Source organism: Rhinolophus sinicus, linkage group LG01, assembly GCF_036562045.2.
Source record: "Rhinolophus sinicus isolate RSC01 linkage group LG01, ASM3656204v1, whole genome shotgun sequence".
Classification (NCBI taxonomy): domain Eukaryota; kingdom Metazoa; phylum Chordata; class Mammalia; order Chiroptera; family Rhinolophidae; genus Rhinolophus; species Rhinolophus sinicus.
Genome location: NC_133751.1, coordinates 190235136 through 190260786, shown reverse-complemented (window position 1 = coordinate 190260786; position 25651 = coordinate 190235136). Strand labels below are relative to the sequence as shown.

Genomic DNA, 25651 nt, shown 5'->3' with positions numbered 1-25651 from the left:
GTATCCACTTTATTTTATTTTATTTATTTATTTATTTATTTATTTATTTATTTATTTATTTATTTAGTGAATATTGGGGAACAGTGTGTTTTTCTAGGACCCATCAGCTCCATGTCAAGTCATTGTTTGCAATCTAGTTGTGGAGGGGTGCAGCTCACTGGCCCATGTGAACTGGCGACCTTGGTGTTAGGAGCACTGAGCTCTAACCACTGAGCAAACCAGCCTACCCTCACTTTATTTTTTAAAGGAATTCTTAAAAATTACACTAAAGGTATTAATTGCAGACCTCACTGCATAAACAAGCAGGAAAAAATGATGTGAAAATGAAGATGTGAAACAGGCTTTCCAACTACATATGCAGGAATCTTTGGATTACTGTAAGTAATAGGAAAGAAATCTCCACTCAGAAGAGTTATTATAAAAATTAGAAACAAATATGTCACATGAAGAAGTAGATATTAATAATAGACTAAATTGTAGTTATCCATTTATTCATTTATCCATTTGTCCATTGGGGCATCCAGACACAACCAATATTTTGGCATTATTTTTATTAGTATCTGTAACATTAATTTCTTCCCAACTTTCTATACTGTACCTAATTTCATCAGCCTTTTTTAATGTTGAAAGTCACTTGTCTTGAATTTAAAGTTTCTGTTATTTTTTTTTTCTAAACATGTTATTAAGTAACACAAAATGAAGAGCTGTGCAATGTTACCAAAATGAATAATTCAAAAGAGTCTGGTGCTTATGGGGAAATCTGTGTTTGTTTAGTAGCAATAAGCAAAAGCTGGCAACTCATTTGTTGACATGAATGATACAAAACAAGAGAGACAATGATCAGGAAAAGATAAAATTGCATTGGAAGAAATTAATGGGATTTACTCTGAGTTCACTGTTCCTTTAAGCATATTACTAATATGCAGTCAGTAAAGTTGTACCAATTCTGATATTTGAAAATTGGACATCAGTTTGAGCTTTCAGATGTCTTCTATGTTTCATTTTTATTATTTATCAATATTCTCCAGGGCTGGCACTGATGATTTGATACTGGATATTTAGAAAGGCCCATCTCATTTGTACTTTATTGTCTCAGAGCCAGAAAAAAAAGCGCTATGATTTCATGTTCTAAATCTTACACAGTGGGTCACCTTTTTCTGAAAAGAGACCCACCACTGTCCACAGGAGGATTTTCTTTTGTGTTACAGCACAGCTTTATGCTTCATTCACCCTTTCCAGATATTGAACTGGGAGGAGAGAATGGTGTGAGGAATGCAATTTTAGTATCTATTATCTCTGAAGACAAAACACTTGAAGACTGTTCACATCCTTCTGTTTGTCTCCACATCATTAGGCTAAGAGAATAAAAGCATCTGCTTGCCTCAGACACAAAAGGGGCTGCTACAAAGTCCACTAAATGTGCATAAAAAGGGACAAGAAGGAAGAAACAAAAACTTCGTTACTCACCTAGTTCATGTACTGATTCACATTCCAGTTTACTGATTGGACTTACGGGGAGGATTTTATTTCATGGTTGCCTCAGAGACATCTAATCCCCCAAGGCAGTTAGAAAATAGAAAAGAAGGGTTATTGCCTGGAGGTTATTGTGTTATTAGGAATAATTATCAGATATTAATGGCCCCAAATCAAGATGGGGTGACCAGGGTTTGTTTTGCTAACATGATGAACCCCATGTTTCCTCCTGTCACTCATTGGACTTCCTTATGGTAGAGACAGTAAGAGTTCTCTTGTCCACCAACAGCATTTCCATGTTAGGTACATAAAAGGTATTCAGTGGCCACTGGGGAATTAATTGAATGAATGAGTCACGGTGCCACATTCGCGGAGGTAGACACACACATGGAAACAATATCCACTCAAGAAAGGACAACAAAAGGCACACATCAACAGGGTTGTGTAAGAACTAGGGCTTTTAAAATTAAGAAGGGATTTGAAGGCAACGTTGCCCACAATGTATCAGAATAACAAGAATCTTAGGAGAGCATTAGTGAGGTCAAGTCAGAGGAGTCTGTTAGATCAATACTCTTTCAAATAGTCAAGGCTAAGCTCCGGGCTCCATGATCTTGAGTGACTCTTGTGTCCGCAGTGGTGGAGACAGACCACTGACCTGAATTTGGCAATGAAAGCTGGAGGAGTCTGGGGGAATGAAATGGCATTGTTCCTGCCGGTTATCATTTTTAAAAATCTGAAGAGACTGCAATATGAAACTGACCCACTAATGCAGCTGTGTCATTTACCATTAATTGTGCGACTATCTTTAAAGAGCTGCCAGCTGGCTAATGGCTAACCTGTTTTTTTAAATGTGAGGAGAGAGATCATGGGAATTCACATTAGGTGGCAGTAAATTTTTTTCTTTAGCAGGGAAAAAAAAAGACTGCTCAGGCAGCTCACTTGGTGCAGTTTCAATAAATGAAATGATGTCTTTCTGACCTATGGAATTTCCTTGAAAGAATTAACTGAATATTTGTAGTTAGGAAAGCCAGTGTTGTGATCTTCTCACAAGGCTCAGAATGAAGGATCCTCTAATTAATTGAGTTATAACTTAATAGTAGATGAAAGGTCAGATCCAGGATAGTTCCAAAAACTCAGTTGAGATAAGCAAATATATAAAGTGAGAGCAGGGTAATCAATGTGAACAGTGAGATGACTTTTAGAAACCTAGAAACAATTTAAAAACATTTATTAATAATTCAGAAGCAATGCAAATAAATGGCGCAGATTTGCCAACAACAACAAGTTTGGAGGATTATGAGAAACTCTTGAAGGACTCAATTAAGCTTGGTAATGGGGTAAACACAATAGCAGATGAAGCTCAATAGAGAGAAGACAGAGGTAATACATAACGAACAGTTTGGAGTCGTGCATTTAATGAGTTCTGAATTAGCCCTGTCTCTCAGGAAGCGAGATTCCAGCTAGGTCATAACAAACAGGGCAAGGAGGATGCAGGCAAGAAAACCTAGGTCAAGGAGTTACAACACTTGTGAACAGTGGATGGAATTTATCCAGCCAGAGAGCGTTGTTATAAAGCTCTTTTGAACTGGCTTGTAGGTAAGATTACATTATAATGAGTTTTCTCTGGTACTTTTCAGTAACTAAAACCTCCTGGTTAAGGTCTAATGTAATTCCAGTATATTATCATTAAAAAGAAAAGTGTGAAGTATTTCAAACACATTGGCAAGCATTAAAATAACACAAACATTCATGTGTCCGCTACCTAGCCTTATCAAACCGTAACATTTTTATGCCATGTGTCTTTCAGAATTCTGTTTTTTGTTTAACAGAAATCACACATCAAGGTACCACTGAGGGCCCTGTGTAAACCTCCTGGAACAATTTCTCTCTCTTCCTGCCTGCCTCCCTCCTTTTCTTCCTGAAGGAACCTGTTCTCAATAATTCAGTGTATAACATTTCCAAGATTTCTTTATGTTTTTTTACTACATATTTATATGCTTGACTACTTACGTAATAGTACTAGGTAGGTTTTCAAACATTCTGTGATTTCTGGATTTTATTTAATTTTGTTGTTGTTGTTGTTGCACCAGTTGTGTCTTTTACTCCTTGCAGCTTGGGAGAGTTCACACCATGGAGAACTGTGGCGTATCTCAGTCAGGGGGTATTAACAAGAACACGTTATAGGATTTGGACTTCGGGTGATAATTGAGGAGGGTCCTAGGAAGCAGGGCTTTGTTCAGAAATGGGTACTGTTAGGAATTGGGGAGAATTTTATGATTCTTTTTAGAAGAGTGTCTTTGATTCATTCCTTGCTGTGTAGTATAATCAGTTGCTCTTTTTCTTCTTTTCTTATTATGAACAATGCTGCTCCGAACGTTTGTTTTATATTTCTCCTAGTATAACTATAAGTTTTTTTGAGCTATAATTGACAAATAACATTATGTTAGTTTCAGGCATGTAACATAATGATTTGAGATATATATATATATATATATATATATATATATATATATATATATATAGTGAAATGATTACCACAGTAAGTTTTGTTTAACATCCATCATCTCACATGGTTACAAATTCTTTTTTTTGTGTGTGTGATGAGAACTTTTAAGATCGACTCGCTTAGCAATTTTCAAATATACAATACAGTATGGTTAGCCATAATCACCATGCTCTACATTAAATCCTCAGGGTTTATTTACTTTATAACTGGAAGTTTTCACCTTTGACCACAGATTTTTAAACTTTATGTAAATAGTACCCCAATCAAGCATCCTTTTGCATTATGCCTTTTGGGTTGAACACTGTGTTTTGCTCAGCATTGCATTTTGTATGTTTATCTCCATTGATTTATGATGCTTCAGTGTATTCCTTTTAACCACATACTCCATGCATAGATGTGTCACAATCTATTTACCCATGGTCTTGCCATAAACATCTTGGTTCCTTTTTCAATTTATTTCCAATGGTATTGTGATGAATATTCTTTCATATTTCTCTTTGGGCACATGTATACCTAGAGCTATGCACATTTTAAACATTGTTGAACATGGCCAAATGCTTTCCACAGTGGCATTACGAAGTTACTTTCCCCCTATCATAGGATAAGAGTGCCCACTGAGGCATATCCTTCCCAGCACTTGATGTTGTCAGACTTTTTAATCTTTGGCCAACCTGATAGGTGTAAAATGAAATCTCATGGTTTCAATTTGTATTTGTCTGAAGCATTTTGTTTTCAGAAAAAAAGAACTTTTTTTTTTTTTTGTTAGACACAGTAGAAAATACTAATTGCTATGTTAGTATGTTTTGGCTCTACAACTTAGGAGAATGCCACTGGGGAATTTTTCTGTTTTTTTTTTTTTTTTTGCTAATGAGATGGTAGCTTTGATGAAAAGTGATTCTACATCAAGGGAGGGAGAAGGCCAATAATACGTTGCGGGTTACAAAGCAAGTCACAGGTTACTTAAATTGTCTCATTCTGATTGGCAGAGGCCTTGGTAAGAAAATCTTTGGTGTAGGAGAACGCCAAGCCTGACAAGAAGATGAGGTTGCTACCTGCCAGTAGTCGTCCTGCTTGAAAGAAAAGGTTGTGACATACATTTTCCACTGGCAGGCTGTCACACCTATCATTTGTAAATAGACAGAATGTGAATACCAAAGACCTAAACATTCCACAAGCTATTGAAAAGTGATGGGACCCAGAACCAAACCCTGTTCTTCCCAAGCGAACAGACTGTTGAATTAGAAAAGTTACAAAGCTTCTGCCTTTATGGGCCTTTTTCCCCTATACAATGATCCTAGCAATACATTTCACTGGCTTTTATTTTTACACTACAATACACAAAATTCTCTGTGATAATAACTGAGTCAAATTTCTGAATGAAAAAAATAGTTGTTAGTTACATGCCTCTATAGGGGTAATTATTGAAATCCTTTTCTCTATATCATTACTCTTAATGGGTTACTAAGATTACATTTTAATTTCTAATCATAAGTTTTATCTTATATTAAGTGCTTATACTTTAACATGGTTAATTTCCTTTTAGAGGAAAATCTTCTCCATGTAATTGTGTGATGGATGGGTAGTCCAGATTTACTTTTCCTGTGTAAATGAGGAAATGACAAGGTAGAGGGTCTTGGCTACAAAATAAATCATTTGCAAAACTGGGATTAGAAGAATGCTTTTCAACTCTTGCCCAGTACTTCACTCATGAGAGTAATTCTTAAAATTTTTGCCAATATGTAGCTCCTGGCAACAACTCGTAACTTAGCCCAGGCACCAGAAAGGCAAATTTTTGAGAAGTTGACTAACCACCAAACAACTTTGCATTATTTTCATTGTCTTGCTTGGTATTCTGTGTACCATCATGGTGGTGTCTCAACTTGGCACCACTTTCCTAAGTGGTGTACAGAGAATAGTCCCTCAGTTTCTCCCTACTCTTTGCCTACCTTCAGATTGGGTCACTCACTCCCCATTAAGGATGGGTCACTGGGATGGTGGATCACTTTCATTGGTGCTCCTGTTGTGGGTTGGGGCAAATGCACTCGGACCCACTGAAACACAGTTCTTGGTGACTGAGAGGTAAGGTTTCTCTCTGTATAGAAAAAGCTATACGTCTCCCACTATAGTTATTTATTTTTATTTTATTTTATGTGAACTGGGTAAATGCTCGTTTCTTTAGTTCCTTAGGACATTCAGATTCAAATTTACAGTCAACTTCTAATAACACACAGACATGTGGCACCTACTATTGTGATGGCTTTGTTTTTTCCTACCCTTGTTTGCTCTTATTCTGATTTCCTCATTATCTTATTTTGTTCCCCATTATAGTGTGTGTAATTTTATAAGCCTCCCCAAATCCTCTGGGAATGAAATTCTCTTCTCCAAGCAATTTCTGAGACCACTTTTGCTGAAGGGCTACCACAAATAGTGATGCTGGTTTTGTAATGGACTCCCACAAATAAACGCTAAGGTGCTTGCTGAACAGCTATAGCTAAGCCAAGTTGGTCAGGTGGCAGTTTTTAAGTAAGTTTTAGTACATTAAGGTTCAAAGCCAAAATATTTCCTTATGTAAAAAGTTTCCTCCTGGGGGAAGATAAATACATTTTCAGTTCTAGGTCCCTTTGCAGTTGGGAATATGTGAGATCATGGGTTAAGGCCCTGTTTCGTAAAGTGTACCCCATGAAATATTTGTTCCCAGGGTATTATCCTTAAAAACAGGAAGAAAAAGAAAAAAAAAAAAGAAGAAAGGATACAATATTCTGTGCTCACATATGTGGAAATATGAATTAACCAAAGTTATTCGGGTTTTTTTACTGAAAAACTTCTTAGAGACTTTAATATGCAAATCTATTCTGGCTTTCCCAGAACAGGAGACAGAATTTAGTTTCCTAAACTCATTTGGACCCAGAGTCTGGCTTATGCGGGTTCTGATGCATCCCACTTCCCTAACTCCCAGCGTCACTTTGGAGACTGTCCTAGACAGAACAGGAGTTAATTCTTCATTTCATTACCCCAGTGAAGGCTTTGGTAGTTAACGGCCTAGATGGCTGAGGGATAGGGTTTCCGGGCGGGAATTCCTGCCTGTTCTCAGGAATTTTTTTCACTTTCCCGTTCCCGAATCCCAAGATATAAACTGTTTTCTATTCTCCATAATGAATTGTTTCCACAAAGTGATGGCCGATACTACCAACCACCTGGGTTCAAGGAGCTGATTTTCCCGATTTCCTGACCAACTTTTCTCGGGATTCGGGAATGGGAAAGCGGAAAATAATTCTCGAGAACAGGTGGGAATTCCCGATTGGAAACCCTACTGGGAGACACCCGATGTGGTTGACAATTAGCACAGCACTTGTATCACAAATCAGAAGAACGTGGTGGCACTGGAGAAAGCACCGTTAGTCCAGAGTCCCCCCTCTCTTTGCTAGATGTTAACTGATTGCAGGATCTGTGGAAATGGGGAATGTCTCAGGGGAGGGGCTGCAATGATGGGGCTCAGCGCAGGGGCTCTCAGCCTACCAGAATCAGCCCATTCAGCCTGGTCATACCTGTGTGTATCCCGCTTCATATCAGCCATGCCTCAGAGGTCATAGGGCACTTCCCTGGTTAGCCACATCTAAGGAGAATCAGGCCACTAAGTTTTATAGGAAGAATGTTCTATAACAAAATCAGGACCTCAGGTTCATTCCTCTTTGAACTAATTTAGATTTAGAAGGAAATAAAAGAGTTGCCAAGGTTGTGTTTGCAAATGGCCGTTGGCAGGGAGATTTTTTAGAATACAATTGTGAGTCTTGGTTATTGAAAGACAAGCTTCAGACAAGCAAAATGTTAGTTACTATTAGGCCCATCTAACAACACAGACATCTTGTCACCCAAAATGAGCCATAGGACTCAACATTCCTTGCCAAGTGGGAATATTTTGAATTTATAAGATTTTTATTTTTAAACTTTTCCAGGTTCAGTCCATGTGGGAGTTCATTATCTGGCATCTGTGTGTTACTGTGAATGCGTCCATGCCTTGAATCAAACCATTTCATTTACAGTTTAAATAGATCAGGCCATGGCCGTTGGAATCCATCACCCAACAGGACCACTTTAACAGTCAGAAAGGTGGGAGGCACACTCTGTGCTGGAAGCTCAATAAGGTGGATCAGAGCCCTTTGGGCTGACCATCCATGCAAGTGTGCAATTTAAGATCAAAGAGGTAACATTTAAAGCGATAGCAACATCCCGAGCGATAGCAACTGCCTCATCTTCTTATCTTAAAAAAAATAATAATAGTAGTAAGCCAAAAATATAAAGGAGGCAGGAGGAATCTTTCCTCACTTCCTTTGCACCTGCCGTGTCATACCCAGAGCCCCAAAATTATCTCCACAGGGACATTTTTTGCACCTTTCAAAATCGGTTGGCTGTGGTACTTGAAAGAAACTCTGAGGGATGTACAGGATGTGGGAACATCTCAGCATGTAGGACAATATCTCAAGTGACCCAAGGTTTATTCTTGTTCTCTGTGGCTCTAGTCATTAAACATATACAGATGCCAAATTTTGAATATAGGATCTCCTCACCCACCGCGTTAGAGATTAAGCATCTTGCTTCAGCCCTCACTGCCCCAAAACAGTTTACCTTTTTGCCGATGGATTTGAACTTGGAAAAGTGCCTGCCCTATGAAGCAAGACTTGCCTGGGGAAAATTAGGAAGAATGTGTCATGGCACCACACCCACTGAGCAAGCAGTAATTGAAGTATCACACCAGTTGTTACAGGTACATATTATGAATTAGTAGGGAGAGAAACACGTCATGCAATACTCCTAACCAGTCATTGGTTCAAGGCACAGAGCAGGGAGACAAGGCAGAGCAGCAAAACCCCAGCCACTGTGTGGAAAATAAGACAAATGTTACAACAGAAGTCTGATGAGCAATAGTAACTCATGATTCTATGGGGCCTTCCCTCTTCATAGCACCTTACACAAGCTTCATCTAATTAATCTTCCTTGTACCCTGTGAGGTGGCAAGGCCCATTATCCTCAATTTGGTAGATGAGGAAATAGAGACAGAGAGAGGTTAATTTACTTCTGGTGATTCAATGAATCAACAGGAAAACCAGAAGTGGTACCTGTTTTTCGAATTCTCAGTCTGTTCACTCCAAAATATACTGAGACTTAGCTGAACACAATGTTGTTTTCATTAATGTCGTATATCATGTAGTTCTAGCTCCATCTCTGGTATTTTATTTTTCATGTGATCTTGAGGCAGCTATATGTTCTCTCTGAGGTTATCAACAAAATGGGTATAACACTTGCCCTGCCTATCTTATAAGACTGTTATGGGGCTCATATGAAATGATGACTGTTTACTTCATTTAAAAATCATGAAGTTTCTTTAAACCAATGTTTTACTATTTATTTCCAAGTATATGTTATTTTCATACATAATATTTCTGACAATTCAAGGAAACAAATGACTTCTACTTATATTTTGTTTAATGAAAGTGTGATGAGCTTTGAAACCAGGTGTGCGTTTTCTCTCTACCTATCTATCTCTATCTCTCTCTCACACACACACACACACAGACATACAACCCAGAGTTGTATTTTTTAATGTTTAAAAGGAAAAAAAAATTAAATAGAAGAATGAACCTTACGTAGTACCTTACTCAGTGCCAGATACACAGTATTTGTTCAGTAAATATTTATTGAATAAATGATGGACGGATTCACTTTGTGGATAATAAATTCAGTGGTTGACATTATGAATGACAGTGTGTAATAGCTAGATTTTTTCAGGACACCAAGATAAAAGCCTATAACAATAAATGCTATTAGTTTTATTAATCAATATTATCTATTTTTTATAAGGCACATGAATATAATGCAGCATTATCCAACGTACTTACTACCATTGAACTTACTATATCTATTGTTATCTTTTGACCTTACTATAACGTTGGGTTCAATTTTGAAATTTTGTCCTACAGATAATAAAGATAAAGATGCATATTATGTTAAAGTTCTAAATCATGCAGTCTTCCTGTGACCCTCGGGGGGTTCATCCATTCATTGATTCATTCATTAATATAATTAATAATTTATTGCAATGTGTCAAACATTGTGCTAAGAACCATGTGAGGACTTTCCTTTCTTTCAAATAGCTTATTCTTTATCTAGTCTCTCAAAAGTGCAATTGTATTTAAGAGTTAGCGTCCATCTGCAGATTCAAAGTCGTATCCGTATTTAACCCTAGCCTAAGGTCTCTCTGGCTCACAAAGGTAAAAACCAATAGCCCTTATTCTGAGGGACTGAAGTGAGAAGAGCTAGCATGTTTGCTCTAACCTGCAGATGGACGGGGAGAAGGACACCTCCCCTCAGGAAACAGCCCGGTCCCACAAATGGAAAGTATTTGTGAAGGAGAACAGTGACATTCCTATAGCTTCCTGATGTAATGTTATGAAATAATTTGAAAGGTTAGTGTTATGTCATTTATAAGTTCAATTACATCTTTAAAAATGTAATTGGGAACAAAATATGCTCAAAAACTACAAGAAGGGTAAAAAGACTTTATTTTAATAAAATATTACAAATATACTTCAGAGATTCATTTCCTTTCCCATATTTTCTTTATTCATATTAGGCTAGTTGATTATTTGTAGGTGATGATTCTGGACATGCTTGTTTTATTTTGTATGCTTGTCATGGTGACACATTCTTATCATGGTATTTCACAAGGAGACTTATCATTTGCCTGATCAGAAGACGTGATACTTATTCTGCCCATGTGACTGTGTATCCGAAAAGAAAAATATAATGCCTCAAATAAATAACTTCATATTTTAAAAAGTCAGATTTTTTTTCTTCCAAGATTTATAATTCAGGTCTTCACTGGGATAAAGACCAAATTCTTTAACCTGGAAATGCAAAAATACCACCTAGGTGGGTTTCTGACTTGCTTTGAGAAAAACACAAAGAAACACAGTGGAAGTTCTCCAATTCTACAGTTACTATGATATTTACAAATGTCACCAAGGCAGCCTACACAATGCTTCCTGAGCTTAATGATGTCACATGGAAGTAGCTTCATTACAGAAAAGACTGTGGCATTTCTTTAATAATGCAAGAAACAGGAAATAGCACTTCCGTATTAGATTTTGCCAATGAGCAACATACTCCTGAATTTATTATGGAATTGGGTAACAATCCTTCTGCGGTGGTGAAACAGGAAAAGGAGTAAGGGAAGATGTTGGAAGAATGTGCATTCTTGGCTGTGTCAACGAGTAAAGAGACAGAGGGGTAGGCGAGAGAAAGAGGAGCAGCAGGAGGAAGAGAGAAAAGATGAATTGAAAACTGAGTAAATACAGGAGGTGGTGAACAGAAAGGAAAGACAAAAAGATAGAGAAATAGAGGAAAAAGCATAGTAAGTAGATTAGATGAGATGAGGGAAGAAGAAAAGAAGTGAAAACAAGAAACGGACAAGACAGGAAAGGGACAAGTGTAAGAAACGTTATCCTTCCAGGAGTCAACAAACTACAGCCTGTCGGCCAAATCCAGCCTTCTCCCTTTTTTGTAAATAAAGTTTTATTGAACCATAACTAGGATCATTGATGTACACATTGTCTATGGCTGCTTTCATGCTGTAATTTCAGACTTAAGGATTTGTGATGGGGACAGTAGACTGTAGCTTAAAATACTTTCTGACTCTTATGAAAAAGATTGCAGTCTAATTCAGTTGTTCTCAAACTTTAGAGTATAACAGAATTACCTGGAAGGCTTGTTAAAATAAAAATTGCTGGACCTCACCCCCAGAGTTTCTGATTAGGTAAATCTGGGGTGGGATGTCAAATTTTCATATTCTAATAAATTCCCAGGTGATAATAACACTGTTGGTTCAGGGACCACACTTTGAGAACCAGTGTTCCAATCTTTACGTTATGGCACACTGAGCTTGTTCTAAATAAGTGCTTTTGTGCAGAAAGGGAAAGGAAAATCAAACTGGATCCTTCTATTAGGTAAACATAGATGTATTGCTTTATATCGCAACTGTTTACAAATTATCTATTTTTTAAAAATTCCTAGAGTTGGATCTTTTTATAAGACTGGTTTCATTCTCAACGAAAAATAAATTCAATTTAGTTAGAAGCTTAACTCATTGGTTTTTTCCTAAAAGTGTTTGATAGTCTGGTTTGATTCAACTCCCTGAAATAACATTGAACCCTGTCAATGTCATTACTGGACTGGGTCAATAATGTTGACAGTATCCATTTTATGAGAATAGCCTCTCCCCACCCATGGATGGCTCCTCATACAAACTCATTGTCTTTGCCCGGAGCCCCTAAGAAACGAACCGTAAGTGGTTTGAATTTTGTTACCTGCTTGCCCCACCTCTCTCCCTATGCTGGAGTCTTCTGACTCTAATTTCTCCATGAAATTGCAAGTTCTTTAATAGCTTTTCTCCTAGAGAAGGGCATGACTTTTCTCCTGGGTGTGAAACCTTTGGGAATCAGGATACCAAGAACTTTATTCTGCCTCAGCACTCTATCTCAAGACCTTGAGCTCTGTTTTGCTTTCCTCCCCTACGCAACTATGCCATGGCTTATGCAGTTATGAACTTTCTCTATTTGTATCCTTCAATCTGTGCTCTGGCTGTAAACATGGGCAACCAATTATTAGCCTTAACTTTGCATGATCCACGCTTGATGCATGGAAGTTCTGTGCGATAGAGAAATGTTTCTCCTTTTCTTTTATCCAAGCATTTGGGAATGCAGAGAAACATAACTTTGGAAACGGAATGTGCCAGAGACACCTTCAGAATAGAATGAGTTCAACTTAGAATTAACAGCTTTTTAAAACAGAGGATGGTTTCATTCCACCATTGCTCTGAGGGGTTACTTTGCACACATAACCGAGATGGGCAGAAGATTAAAAAATCAATATGGTTTACAAGAAAGCTACAATAAAGTTTAATTTTAGTTAATTCTGACTTGTTAGCTCTAGAAGATTTATAGACTTTGTGAAAGGTTGATGTGCATCAGAAAGTATGTTATGGATGTCAAAGAAGGATGCATGACATAAATGTATATATTAGATGTCTAGAATAGCATGTGGAATACAGCAAATGTTTAATAAATCAGTGCTAATGTAATTGTTGCAACAATCTTCCTCATCTTAATGAGTATACACTTCTTGGTTAAAGGATGATGGAAAAATAAATAATGTAGGCAGCCCTTGCTCTGCATTAGCACTGTGCTAACTGAAAATTGTGCACACCTAAACCAATTCCTCATTTACATTAAACCCATAGTAACTGGTTAAATACTAGTTATCAAAAAATAACCATGCAAAGCATGTACTATCTGGACTTTGTACACCATGGCAACATGTTTTTAAGGAATTACTGTGATGAATTTTCCTGTGTAGTAGGCATATGCGTACCTATAGTTAATCACATCAAAGAATATTGTGGGTTTAAATTCTTTCAAATTCCTCTCTAATAATTTGCAAATTATATTCAATGCAGAATAAGTAAAATTGGATGTAATGTGCCACCTCTTCTCAGGTCTTCTTTCCTTGACATCGTTTCCCTTTTTTACCTCTCTTCCTGTTACACTATGGCTCCCCTTGAGCTTCCATTGTTTTCAGCACTACCTGGCTCACTCCCACCATCACCATGATTAAATAGCATAGAGCAGAGGGGTCATCTTTTCGGTTGCCCTTCTATTTGCCTTCCATTTCTGAATGGACTCACTGCATGTATTTGGAATAAGAATAAGCCCATTTGCAGACCCACACCCCAGTAAGTGACTGCAGTTGTGATCTGTGTAACAGGGTGGATCACCATTAAGGATGAAATTTCACTGCCGAATTGTAAAGGTCATGCTATGTATGCAGTTCACTGTGGCAGAATGTTGTTACAGGGAGATGATGTGAAACCGCTAATGGGCAATTTGACTGCTACTCTCTAGCTTATTCAAGGAGTTGCACTACAATGAAAACATTACAGGCTCACTGCAATTTTCACTTCGGTTTAATATTAGGAGAGACACTGGTGTTTCTGGTGTCAGAAAGAGAAGCTGCTTAGGTAGAGGTAGTGAATAATAGAGTGGTGGTCTTTCTAATTTCTAATAAATTTTCAAACTTTAATTCATACTGGTGTTATTTTATGTGTTAGTTTTTCCTTTGACTGCTGTAACAAGTCACCGCAAACTTACTATCTTAAGAACAACATCAACTTATTGTTTTACAGTTGTGGAGATCAGAAGCCAAAATTTAGTCTCAGCAGTTAAAAATTATGGTGTTGGCAGAGCTACATTCCTTCTGGAGGCTCCAGGAAAATCTGTTTCCTTGTTTTTTCTAGCTTCTAGAGGTCACCCACTTTCCTTGGCTTTTGTCTCCTTTTTCCATCTTCAAAGTTAACAACATAGCATTTTCCAATCACTCTCTCTGTTTTTTTCTCTTGACTTTTCTTCTGGCCAATTTTCCTATTGCTCTTTCCCTTTTATTTCCAATCTTATTGTTATTTTTTTATGTAGATCTGTATTTAAATTACTTAGATCAAAATTCTATTTACTATTCTCTCTGCTAATATATTAATGCACACTTAGCCATATTGCCCTTACTGGGGTTTTTATTGTTTGTTTTTGTTTCTACTTTTTTTCTCTCTCTTTTTAAATAACAAAAACAAATCTTTTTATAATGAAAACTGATACTCATTTTAACAGACTCATGAGGAAGTTAAGGTTTTGCATTTTGGTCTTCAGTTTGGAGTTACCCTTATAGTCTCTAAATCTGCTTTTTTGGAAAGTTCATTGTCCTTGTGTTCTCCCAAAGGGGAGAACCTAGTGTTTCAATATCAAAACTAACTGTGGACTCGTGTATGCCATCGTCACATTTTATAAAGCAAATGTTAAAGTAAAGTTTACAAAACCCTTTGCTGTTATAGTTCTTGTTTTCTGTGGCAATAATATTGGGGAAAGTTTGCATATTCACTCACACTATTATTATTGGTTTTTAAGTAGGAAAAATATTGTGTATATAGGATAATTAATTTAGCCATTGTGTTTAATTTTGAAGAGTCCAAAAATATCTCCTGGCATCTGGAAGATTGGCTGTATTTATGACTTTGATTATAAAAGAAGATAAGTACATTGTGGGAAAAATAGTTAATATATAGTCAAATAAAATAAACAAAATTCATGTGGCTTATACCACCCAGGGGAAAAAAATCCTTCCAGATTTTTAAGTATGCATATATTAATATATATTTTTTTAAATTAGGAATATTCCAGTGATACTATTTCTGATCTGCTCTTTTTAATTAATAATATATTATAAACATTTTCTATATTATTTGACAACATTTTTATTGGCTGCATTGTGTTTTATCACATGGGTGTATTGTGATTTATTTTAAAAGCACTCTAGAAAACATTTTTGCAACTATTTCCTTAGAATAAATCCCAGGAAGAGAGATTTAGGGAATTTTAAACTCTTGGTACAGGGGACCCAGACAGTCATAATCCAGAAGGTAATTTCACAAAACAGAGTTACTGCATCTGTTTGTCTTCCTAGGCAAATGTCACAATGATGTCATTATTGTCTGTTTGTTTTTTCCAATTTCAGGTTACCTGGCACCTCGAAACCTTCCCAGTACTGGCTTCTTCCCATTCCTGCAAACCCTACTCTGTGACACAGACTCTAAATGCAAAGACACACCCTATGGCCCCCGAGATCTGCTTCGTAGGAAAGGGATAGATGATGTGGCATTTAAAGACAGGTAAGAGCCCTTCCCAGGTGTGTTTAGTGGTTTTGAGAGGTCAGAGCTTATTTCTGTATGAGATATCCAGGAAGACATCCTAAAATAAATATACCTTTATTTTATGTATCTACAAATGTGATGATCTAAATATGAATGAACAAGGTTCTTACAAACTGGAATGACGATGTTTATGTGGGATTAAGCATAATCTACTTTAGATGAATAATCCAAACTTTGCTTTTCAAACTGGGTGGCCAAGTCCTCCATTACTTCCCTCAGAGTTTCTCTATCCCACCTCAAATTGTCAGGGACACATTTCCTACAACTTGATCACAAATATAAGATGTAGGGAGATGTTGCGGCATTATCTTCTGGAAGAATCACATCTCTATAGTACTCTATGTGGCACTTCCAGATATAATAGAAGCCAGAAAATGCAAATAAGGAAATTATGTGTCTAGAGATCAAAGTAATAAAATTGAAAGTATACTTAATTAAACAACAACATTTAAATGAGTTTAATGTGTGTCCTATTTTATGATGAGAGAAGCAGATCAATGAAAATAGAGAATCTAGACAATGTACAAACTGACCAGCTATAATCTCAATTTTCCATCCTGGGATTCTATACCTAGAGAGACTCCCAAACCCCACAGGGACCCACCTGTCTATGGAACTGAAAACAATATTGTAGTCTGAATTGACCATGATATAATTCTGGCACAGATGCTTTTTTAAGTGTCTCAAGAAAAGATTATACTATTCTATACAGAGTTATTTGTTTCTAAAATTTTAATTTAAATTCCTTGACATGTAGCACCATTTCTCCTTTAATATCATCATTGTAATTTTGGTCATCAAAATAGAGAGAGAAACTACAGGCTGTTTAGCATAAATAAAACCATGTGAAGAATTGTCATGGGAAGTGACTTGAAACATACATAATTGTTGGGTTGCTAACTCACATTGGTTTTGTTATTTCAATTAGGCTGATGTTTAAAACCTCTGATGTTCATTCATCCACTTACTACTTTATTCAAGAAATAATGACTGAGAAATTTCTATATGCCAGGCACCATTCTAGGCACTGGGACACAGAGGTGAAGTAGACAAATTCACTACCTATTTGTTGCTTGCACTTTAGTGGAAAAACAATTAAAAAAACACACAACAGGGCAGGCAAATAAATAAACAGCATAGTTACTGATCATAAGTGTGATGGCAAGAAAATAAGCCAGTTCAAAAGATAGAAGTTGAAAGGTACGAATTTATTAATAGGGTGGTGAGAAAAGGTCAAGGAAGATGACATTTGGGTAAAGACCAAAAAGGACAGAGAGAAACTAGCACCAACATGTGAACATCTGTAACAGAATGTTCCAGGCAGAGAAATACCAATGATCTTGAAGTGGGGACAAACATGACCATTTAGAGGAACAGAAAATCAGCTAATATGGCTAGAACATAGTGAGGGTTGGTGAAACTTGTAAGAGGTTTGTTGAAAAGGTGCACAGGAGTTAGAGCATGCAGAATCAAACATGTAGGGAAAGGGAAAGCATTTACATTTTATTTTTAGTATAAAAATAAATTGGAAAGTTTTAAGCAGAGAAATGACATGACATAGTGTCTTTGAGACTAACATGTTCGAGGCATATACAAGCATTTCCTCCACTAGCACTAGTTGGGTTTCTCTGCAAGGAGACCAAAAGCTAACTAGAGCCTATGGCCCCTTGTGTAGTTAGGGTAGAGGTGAGGTGGAAGCATGGTGCTTTGGTTGTTCAACCAGTCCACGGATGGCCTATGTGTCCCTGTGTGACTGGTGAGTTGGGCATGATCTATGCCTGTGTTCTAGCAGGGGAGGGAAAATGTTAAATCAATAATGATAATAGTAGAGAGTATAGTGAAGAGTGGCAGAAGGATGCTGAAGCTAGATACCCTCCATATTTAAAGTAGAAGGACCTTCAGCTGGGGTAATCAGGTTACTCTTCATGAAGAGGTTGTACTTCAGACGGGCATTTCATGAACCAAGCGTTAGAGAAGACATGGGGAAAAATGAATATCCATTATTTTAAAATTATATTACAGCTACACCTGGGGCTCTTGTCTTTGTAGCTTTTTCTTTTAAGTGAAGGACAAAGTAACTATGAGGGAAATAGTTAATAATATCTAAGAAATATATAAATATATGTCCCCCCAAAGGAGTATTTTTCTGTTATATAATAGAGAACCAGACTCATGAGAGTTGCCTTAGATGAGCCATTGAATTGGGTTTGGAACTAGGATTAAAGACCCGGCTTATTTCATCCTCTGTTGATTGTTCTTTAGACTGCTGGCCACGTCTGCTTTTTAAAATTTTATTCTGACTTCCAGATAGTTCGTCTCTCTCAAGCTGTGTGTTGCTGTATATTCAGTATTTTCTCTAAACTACTAAGTAATTGGAGCTTAATTTAGAAAATTATGTACAATAATAAAATTGCATTAATGATATTTCCCACCATGCTATTAACTTTTATGCTTTATATAGCCAGGCAATGAAACTGGGCATGGTTAGTGGGTAAGCTGTTCCACTAAATTGCTTCCCTTTGGTGAAGAAAAATTCACCAAAATAGCTTCATTAAGAAACAAAACAATCTTCCTTTTCTCTTCTGTAAGTGAAGGGGGGAAAATGCCATCTTTGGTCTCATCAAAAAAGGCCCACCATGTTTATTACAATAGAATACTCTCTGAAAGATATGATCACACGGCAGTAACTTCTTGCTGGCCAGTTGCCAATTGTTTTGATATGTTTTTGCATTGGCACTAGCCTTCTGTTATTAAATTCATACTTCTCTAGGCATTAGCATCAGAATGGAGTGCTTTAAAAAAAAAATCCAATGCTATACTCATCCTCAACTCTAACTAGCTTTCTGAAAAAAAAGAAATGATTACCTTTATGGTTTTTTTGCTCATTTGCACAACGGATGATCCAACATCACAGGGCTTACCCTTGTGATCTTTCCACTCAGCACCGCCTCTAAGAATACATCAGAACAGTGGGGGACCTGGCGGTGCTCTTGCTCACACAGCTGGCGAGTGGCAAAGACCATTCTCCAGAGCTCAGGATCATTATGTGGAGAAGTGATTCAGCATTCCTATAGCTCCTGTAAATACCCTATGATTTGCTCCCTATCTCTCATCCATGACCAGTGGTTTCCAAATTCCTACCTCTGCTCCTGTTACATGGCTCCTGTAGAATTTGAAACATAGCTAATCAGGTTTTATTTCGGGATAGCTTTAAAGTGCCAAGGCTTTTGTTTAGTATTGAAAACTATGTCTTCAGAAACTGACCTAAAGATATTATTGGGAATGTAAGGTAAGAGGAAGTAGAAAAGCACGGGTCCTCCTTTGACTATAAAGATGAGGTAGGATGTATCCAATATCAGGCCTAATATTGGATTCATTCCAGAGTAATTTATAAACACTTAGTAATCATTTTAATGAGTATTTGTGTAAAAATACAAATTAAAATTTTATTTATCAAAAAACAAAGTGGCAGGATGTTTCAACTGCCATATATATATTTGAATTCTCTCCTTAGAATAGAAAATACCCTAGGACAAAGTAACATATTAAGGTATTTCTAAATCTTCTCATCTTAACTGATATAGATCGTTGATTGGTAAGTGAGCCACCTAGAAGACAGGTATATTTTGAACATGGGCAGGCAGGATTACATCTGAAACGTGGATGGCCCTGAAGGAATAAATGTCAGAATGAAATACAAGAAAAGAATGAAAAAAAATTAAGAATTTTTCTTATGAATGACTTGTGTTTGGGGGTAGCCAGAAAAGACAACTGCATGAAACCCCTGAGAGGGTCTTGAAGCCATTACAGTGTCCTTATTTGTAGTAACAAGTCAATAATGAATATCACCTGGACCTGGGATTGAACAAGGACTGGTGCACAGCCCACACCTTTCTTCCAGGTGTCACTACATACTCATATAATTATACTTCTGGGGAAAAAGAGAAAAACGTATAAAACGTTTAACTAACCCTTAAAGGCAAAAAAGAAGAATATCAGAATTTTCTTTCCAGAATTTGCCATATGTGTCTTTTCTGGTAGGAATTCCTTTTATAGACAGAATGTACCATGGCACACATGGATACCACCTACACAGGTAGTCTTTCCACTCACAGGAAGTACAAGGACACCCAGTAGAACTGCATAAGATGATACAGAATTTATAGAAATGTGACATTTCCCAAATGTAACTCTTGGTAGACATGTCTGAGAAGAAGTAAAATCTTCTCTGGGCCTAAGTCTCCTTCCCAGTATCTGAAATTTAACATTTTTGAGTCCAAGATGTTTCCTTGCAAATTCTGTTCCAAAATAGAGCCTTACAAGTGCTGCTGAGGCAGAATTTGCTTCTTGAGCATCTTAGAGGAGAGGCCCTTAGTGATCTCCATGTTACTGTACCTGTGACTGAGTCTGGTAACAGGTAGTTAAATGGTACCATGGGCCACTTGGAGATTTGATTCAGTCTTTCTTGCTTCATCCAGAAGGATGAATTTTCTGGACTCATGTGAGCTTACATGTGGGATTCAGGAGGCATCTAAGTTTTGCATAATGCTCTAACATACTGCCTAGAGGTATCCAGTCTGAGGCAGATTCTCTGAGTCTTCATTAGAACTCTTCAGAGTTCCTGAATAGGATTTGTAATCTCCTGAGTTGGTCCTAGGGAGTAGGAATGGGAATGAGTCATCATGGAATAAATTCATATCTGTCGTAGCCTAGTACAGGGTGTTTCAACCTCAGCATTATTGTTACTTGGGCCAGATAATTCTTTGTTGTACTGTGCATTGTAGGATGTTTAGCGACAGCCCTGGCTTTTACCCTCCAGATGCCAGTAGCACTGCCCCCTCTAGTTATGACAATCAAATATATCTCCAGACATTACCAAATATCCCCTGGGAAGGAGGGGGCAAAATTATCCCCAGTTGAGAACTACAGGTCTAGTACAAGGGTGAAGAAAAAATTTAAGGTAGCAAGAGGTTTGAATTAAAGTTATAATTCTATAGGATCTTGCTCTATAAGAAACACAAATGATAACTCTGATTTAGTGGCCCCTATCATTTGTTCAATCATCTCTTTTGCATACTTTTACTTAGCTAATACCATTAATGAATTATAATTCTTGGATTTCTCATTGGACTTTCTCATTATATTATATAGAGTGGGAATTTAATAATTGTTGGTAAGTTAATGAATGAATATGGTGAGTACAGTGTAAGATTATACATTTGTGTCTGTGGTGCCATTCCTGGGTGTTCTAGGACCTTTGCCGAACCAGGTATGCAGCATAAGTGGGCAGACTAGGCTATGTAAAACACATGCTTCCTTAGCTATTAGTTCTCCTAAGTGATAGTCTTTATTATCTAGTATTAAATGCTTGTTATGGTTATGTACTAAACCTCCTACTATCTGCCAACACAGTGCATGGTAGACTTTTCTCAAATGTGTTTAAGTCTAAGAAGGGGAAAATTAATCATTACTATGAATGGAAAATTCATTTTATAAGTAAACTGGTAAAGAAATTAAATAATAAACCGAACAAAGGGTTACAAAACCCTGGGTGAGGTCCTTGGCCTTGCCCCACCTCACTAGCCAATGCTTGCAGGTTCTCTGAGTAGACACCTGAATAGTAGGAGTGCATCCATCTGGTGTCCAGAGACAGTGAAGGTTCTAGTGTTCTACAGGGGTTGTATGCGGAGCATAGGTGCTTAAGTATGGGGCTTTGGCTCCATATTCATGGTAAAGGCTCTGTCTTTGCACCATCTTCTTTTGTGGGTACTTTGACAGTCAATATTAGTAAGTGCCTATGATGACACGGCACTTACTAATGTGCTTATACTATATAAGCACATCTCATATAGCATTTACAACAACCTTGCAAGGTAGGTGTACTATTCTTAATCTGCAGATGAGGGAGGCAATGACTGAGATCTTTTAGGAAGAGGCAGAGCTGGGAGTCCAAAGGTATCTCCTAACTCCAAATCTCTTTCTATCACTCCCCAGCAATATACAGTCTTTTTATTTTATTAACCATCAACATACAGTCTTTTTATTTTATTAATGCAGCAATATACAGTCTTTTTATTTTATTAACCATCTGATCTTATGGTTCAGTACTGTGTTAGGTGTTTGGAATAAAAAAAAACAACACACGAATGAGACATGTTGCCTACTTCCAAAAATGTTATAGCTTAAAATGGAGAAGTGGTAAGAATAGGTACACAAACAAATATATTATACTTAAATTGGTATAAAATATGCACAAAGTGTTTAAATTGTGTCAAATAACAGAAAGGGGACCATTTTCTCACCTGTCGTTCTAAGAAGCTTATAGTGCTCTGTCTAGAAGCATGGTCATGCTGGTTACAAAGTTCAGAGTTTACCATTATTAACTCAGTAAGATTGGCTATTTCCCCGCCCTCCTTTAGTAATTTAATGGGAGTTAATAGAATTAATTGCCATTGGATGGATGAAGTAGCTGTATTTCAACCTCTGTTTTACATTTATATTGTGTTTTCCATTTTAAGAGTTTAAAACCATTAGTTTTGTTGCGCAGTGCCAGTGGGCACATGCCATTGTACTACACGTTGTACATACAGAATGAAACGGGAAAATCTGTAGGCAGACGCACATCAAAGCACATGATATCCTGAGCTTTCACCCCAACAAAAAGACCAGTCAAGGCCATGTAAAAGGAGATGCACCACCTCCCCATTCCTGGTACATGGCGTTCATTTGTGGGATACCATGTAACCATGTGCACTTCCAGATCATGGACAGGTTCTATTAGAAAACAGTCCTCCTGGTCTGGAAGCAGCCATTTTACTATTCAGCAAATTCAGAACTGCAGATCCAGTGGCTTGCTGGGAAGAGGTGAGCTTGTTTTTCTTTGGTGTTTAAAGAATAGGAGTAGTTTCAGGACTCTTCCTTGAGTGTGGGAAGATGGGCAAGGTGTCCTCTGTAGAATAGATGCAGATTTTGTTTCCGAGCCCACACTTTCTTCGTTTTCTATCTCCTCTCCTTTTTCTCTGTCTTCCGCTCCCATTTATTATGCAGTCTCTGTTTTCTCTTGCTCTTTCTTTATTCATTTTGATCTTTGTCATTTTCCCTTTGATTTTTGTTGCTGTCCCTAACCCTTAAATTTTTTATGAAGGTAGTTTTTCCTTGTATTTTCAAAATGTGTTGATATTCAACAGTCTTCCTTGTAGTGTTTCAAACTGAACTTTTAAAAAATGTTGAGAAAAAGTAAAGTGAATCTGACTTTCTCAAATTTTCTAAAACTTCAGTGTGAGAGAAGGGGAAAAGTTCAGGTCAGTTATTATTTTTAGCTGAGTGCTTTCCCATCCAAATAGTCATTGTAAGGAATGTAAAAAGGTTTAGGGAAATACAGTCATGGTCATGAATAATTCAGATATGCATTAAGAATGCAAAACTTTGGAAGCAACCAGTACATTTTATAGAAAGTATTGAAAAAACACTAGGGAATGAAAACAAATATTACCTCTTCTTATCATATGTCTTAAAAGAACACAGTGAAGGAAGAAAACACAGATTTTTTTTTCCAATTACAAATCACAAAGTACCCTGGAACCAGGATTTAGATCTCATTTCTAAAAAGGAAGTCAAATTGAACCAACGGTAGTAAGCAGAGCTTATTTTTCCATTATTGTTACCTTTTTGTATCCATCCTTATATACCTTAAGTAAACTTTTTTTTTAAACAGCTACACAAAAGTCACCAACTGGTAGGCATTCTGAAAAATATTCAATTCAGGCATCTGGACTGATTTCACTCTTGAAATACACATACATTTATTTTAGGCAATATTTGTGATATATCATGCTTTCACGAAAATAAGATTATCTCCATTTTAATAATAATCAACTAAACGGGAAGTGAATTTTTAAAAAGAGGGTTACTAAATTGTGAGGATGGCCAATAATGTTTTTTTCCAAAAGCTAGTGTGATCACATTGTACAGGGAGCCCTGTCACCACGATGCTATTATTATTGTGTTGATACATTCAGTACAATTAAAACTCAGCTTATATCATCATTTCTTTAACACTTGGTGCCACCTGTAATGATATCAACCACAGTGCCTGGAACAGACTAGACATACAATAAATGTGTGTTCTTTTCCCTCTTCCTTGAATCTGTCTTACAAGTATTCATCTTTGACAATCTTCAAAATGTCATCTATAATTTAATATAGAAAACTTGTTTTTCTTTAAAGGTTGACAAATAAGCAGACCTTTGATTCCATTCCCCAAGCACCCTTGGACTCTTATCTATTTGGGATCTATCATCTTTTTAAAAGAAAAAAAAATATTTACTTTTCAATATTTACTTCCAATGTCTTTTTTATAATTTCAATATTTACTTTTCTATATTTACTTTTCAATATTTACTTTCAATGTCTTTTTAAAATAATTTCCTTTCTACAAGATTAAAGTAAAAATAACTAAACCTCATCTAGGTTATTTTCTCTGAATAAAATGAACCTTGTAGGAGACCTTATGTATCCATTGGTCTATGGTTAGGTGAGTTCTTTCATTAAAATCCTAGAAAGTAGATTAAAAATTTAAAAGTCCTCGGAGAGCCATGGAATTCGGCACATAATACATTGCTGTAACTAACTGAAGTTAATGTGGGTGAAGTTATAGAGTTCTTGCTTTTTCCTCTCCAGTGCAATTCTGAGAAAGTCATCCAACCTGCAGAAGCACAGCAATTTATCACTCCAGAGCACCGAAGGTCCAGAAAGAAGGCACACATCACCGGGTATGCTATTCTCTTCTGCCGCATTTAGAACGGGCCTTTTGGAACAGCTGGTAAAGGTCCACTCTTTAGAAGGGTTTATACTTTTAACTTTTCAAACGAAGGCGGAATGCCTACAATATCCCTAAGAGATCTAAATGTTTATTATGGCTGCCTAAGTGTGGCAGTGCAATTACACAAAGTTCTCAAGAATAATTGGAAATTAAGTTCTTCCTGAAATACTCTCTGGGAGCAAAAGCTTAGTTGGTAATCATATGATGTTGAGAATTGCATACTTTCCCAGGATTGCCTAGGGACTCTTTTTCTGTGATTAGATGATGCTGGGATGGTTAGAAAGCCCAGGAATAAAAATTATTGGCTGGAATCGCAGAGATTTATCCAAACGTTTCATCTTACAGATGAGGGATATGAGCCGCAGCAAGGTTAAGTGCCCCGTCTGTAGTCATCCAGCAGACCTGGTATTGCAACCACTGCCACGCTGGGACTCTCTCAGCTAGATTCTCACCATTCCCACCCAACGTTCAGTGTCACAGTCATTTAGTGTGACTGTACTTTCACCATTCACAGCTAGGGCAGTGGCCCTCAAACTTTAGGGCAGAAAACTCTCTGGCAGGGCTTCCTGAGCCTTATGCCAAGTGATTTTGATGCAGACCATCCTGAGAAACACTCATCGAAGCCACCCACTGAGAACAAACTCTTGAATAGCAGGACTGTTATACATTCATTTGACAGTTTTTACTGGGTGCCTGCTATCATGTAGGCCCTGTCCTAAGTCCTGGGGGTATATTAGTGAACAAAACAAAGATTCCTGTATGTTGGAATAGGACTGTACTCCGGAAAAAAAGAAGTACCTTTAAAAATGCCATGGAATATTTAAGATTTTATGACATTAAATAATTCCAATACAAGTTGATGGACAAAATGAAAAAAGTCCTGGGTTAATGTGGTAGGAATAAAGTGGTGAGTGGTTCTGAGGAGTTAATGTTCTGTGGCGAATGATCTATGGGTCTTTGGCTGAGTAGGTTAAAGCAAAGAGCATAGTGTTGCAGTCCAGTAAGCTTTGCTTTGCTCGGTAGCCACAAATTACGTTTCTCATCC

At 37.1% G+C, this 25651-nt stretch overlaps 1 protein-coding gene across 1 annotated transcript in view; it reads left to right on the top strand.

Annotated features, from left to right (window-relative positions):
* Positions 1-25651, top strand: part of ABCA12 (ATP binding cassette subfamily A member 12) — a 164114-nt gene that overhangs the window by 38535 nt on the left and 99928 nt on the right. Inside the window, exons 3-4 of the mRNA XM_019727083.2 lie at positions 15590-15743; positions 24465-24556. Coding sequence (XP_019582642.2) covers positions 15590-15743; positions 24465-24556 — 246 coding nt within the window. The remainder of the gene's footprint in view (positions 1-15589; positions 15744-24464; positions 24557-25651) is intronic.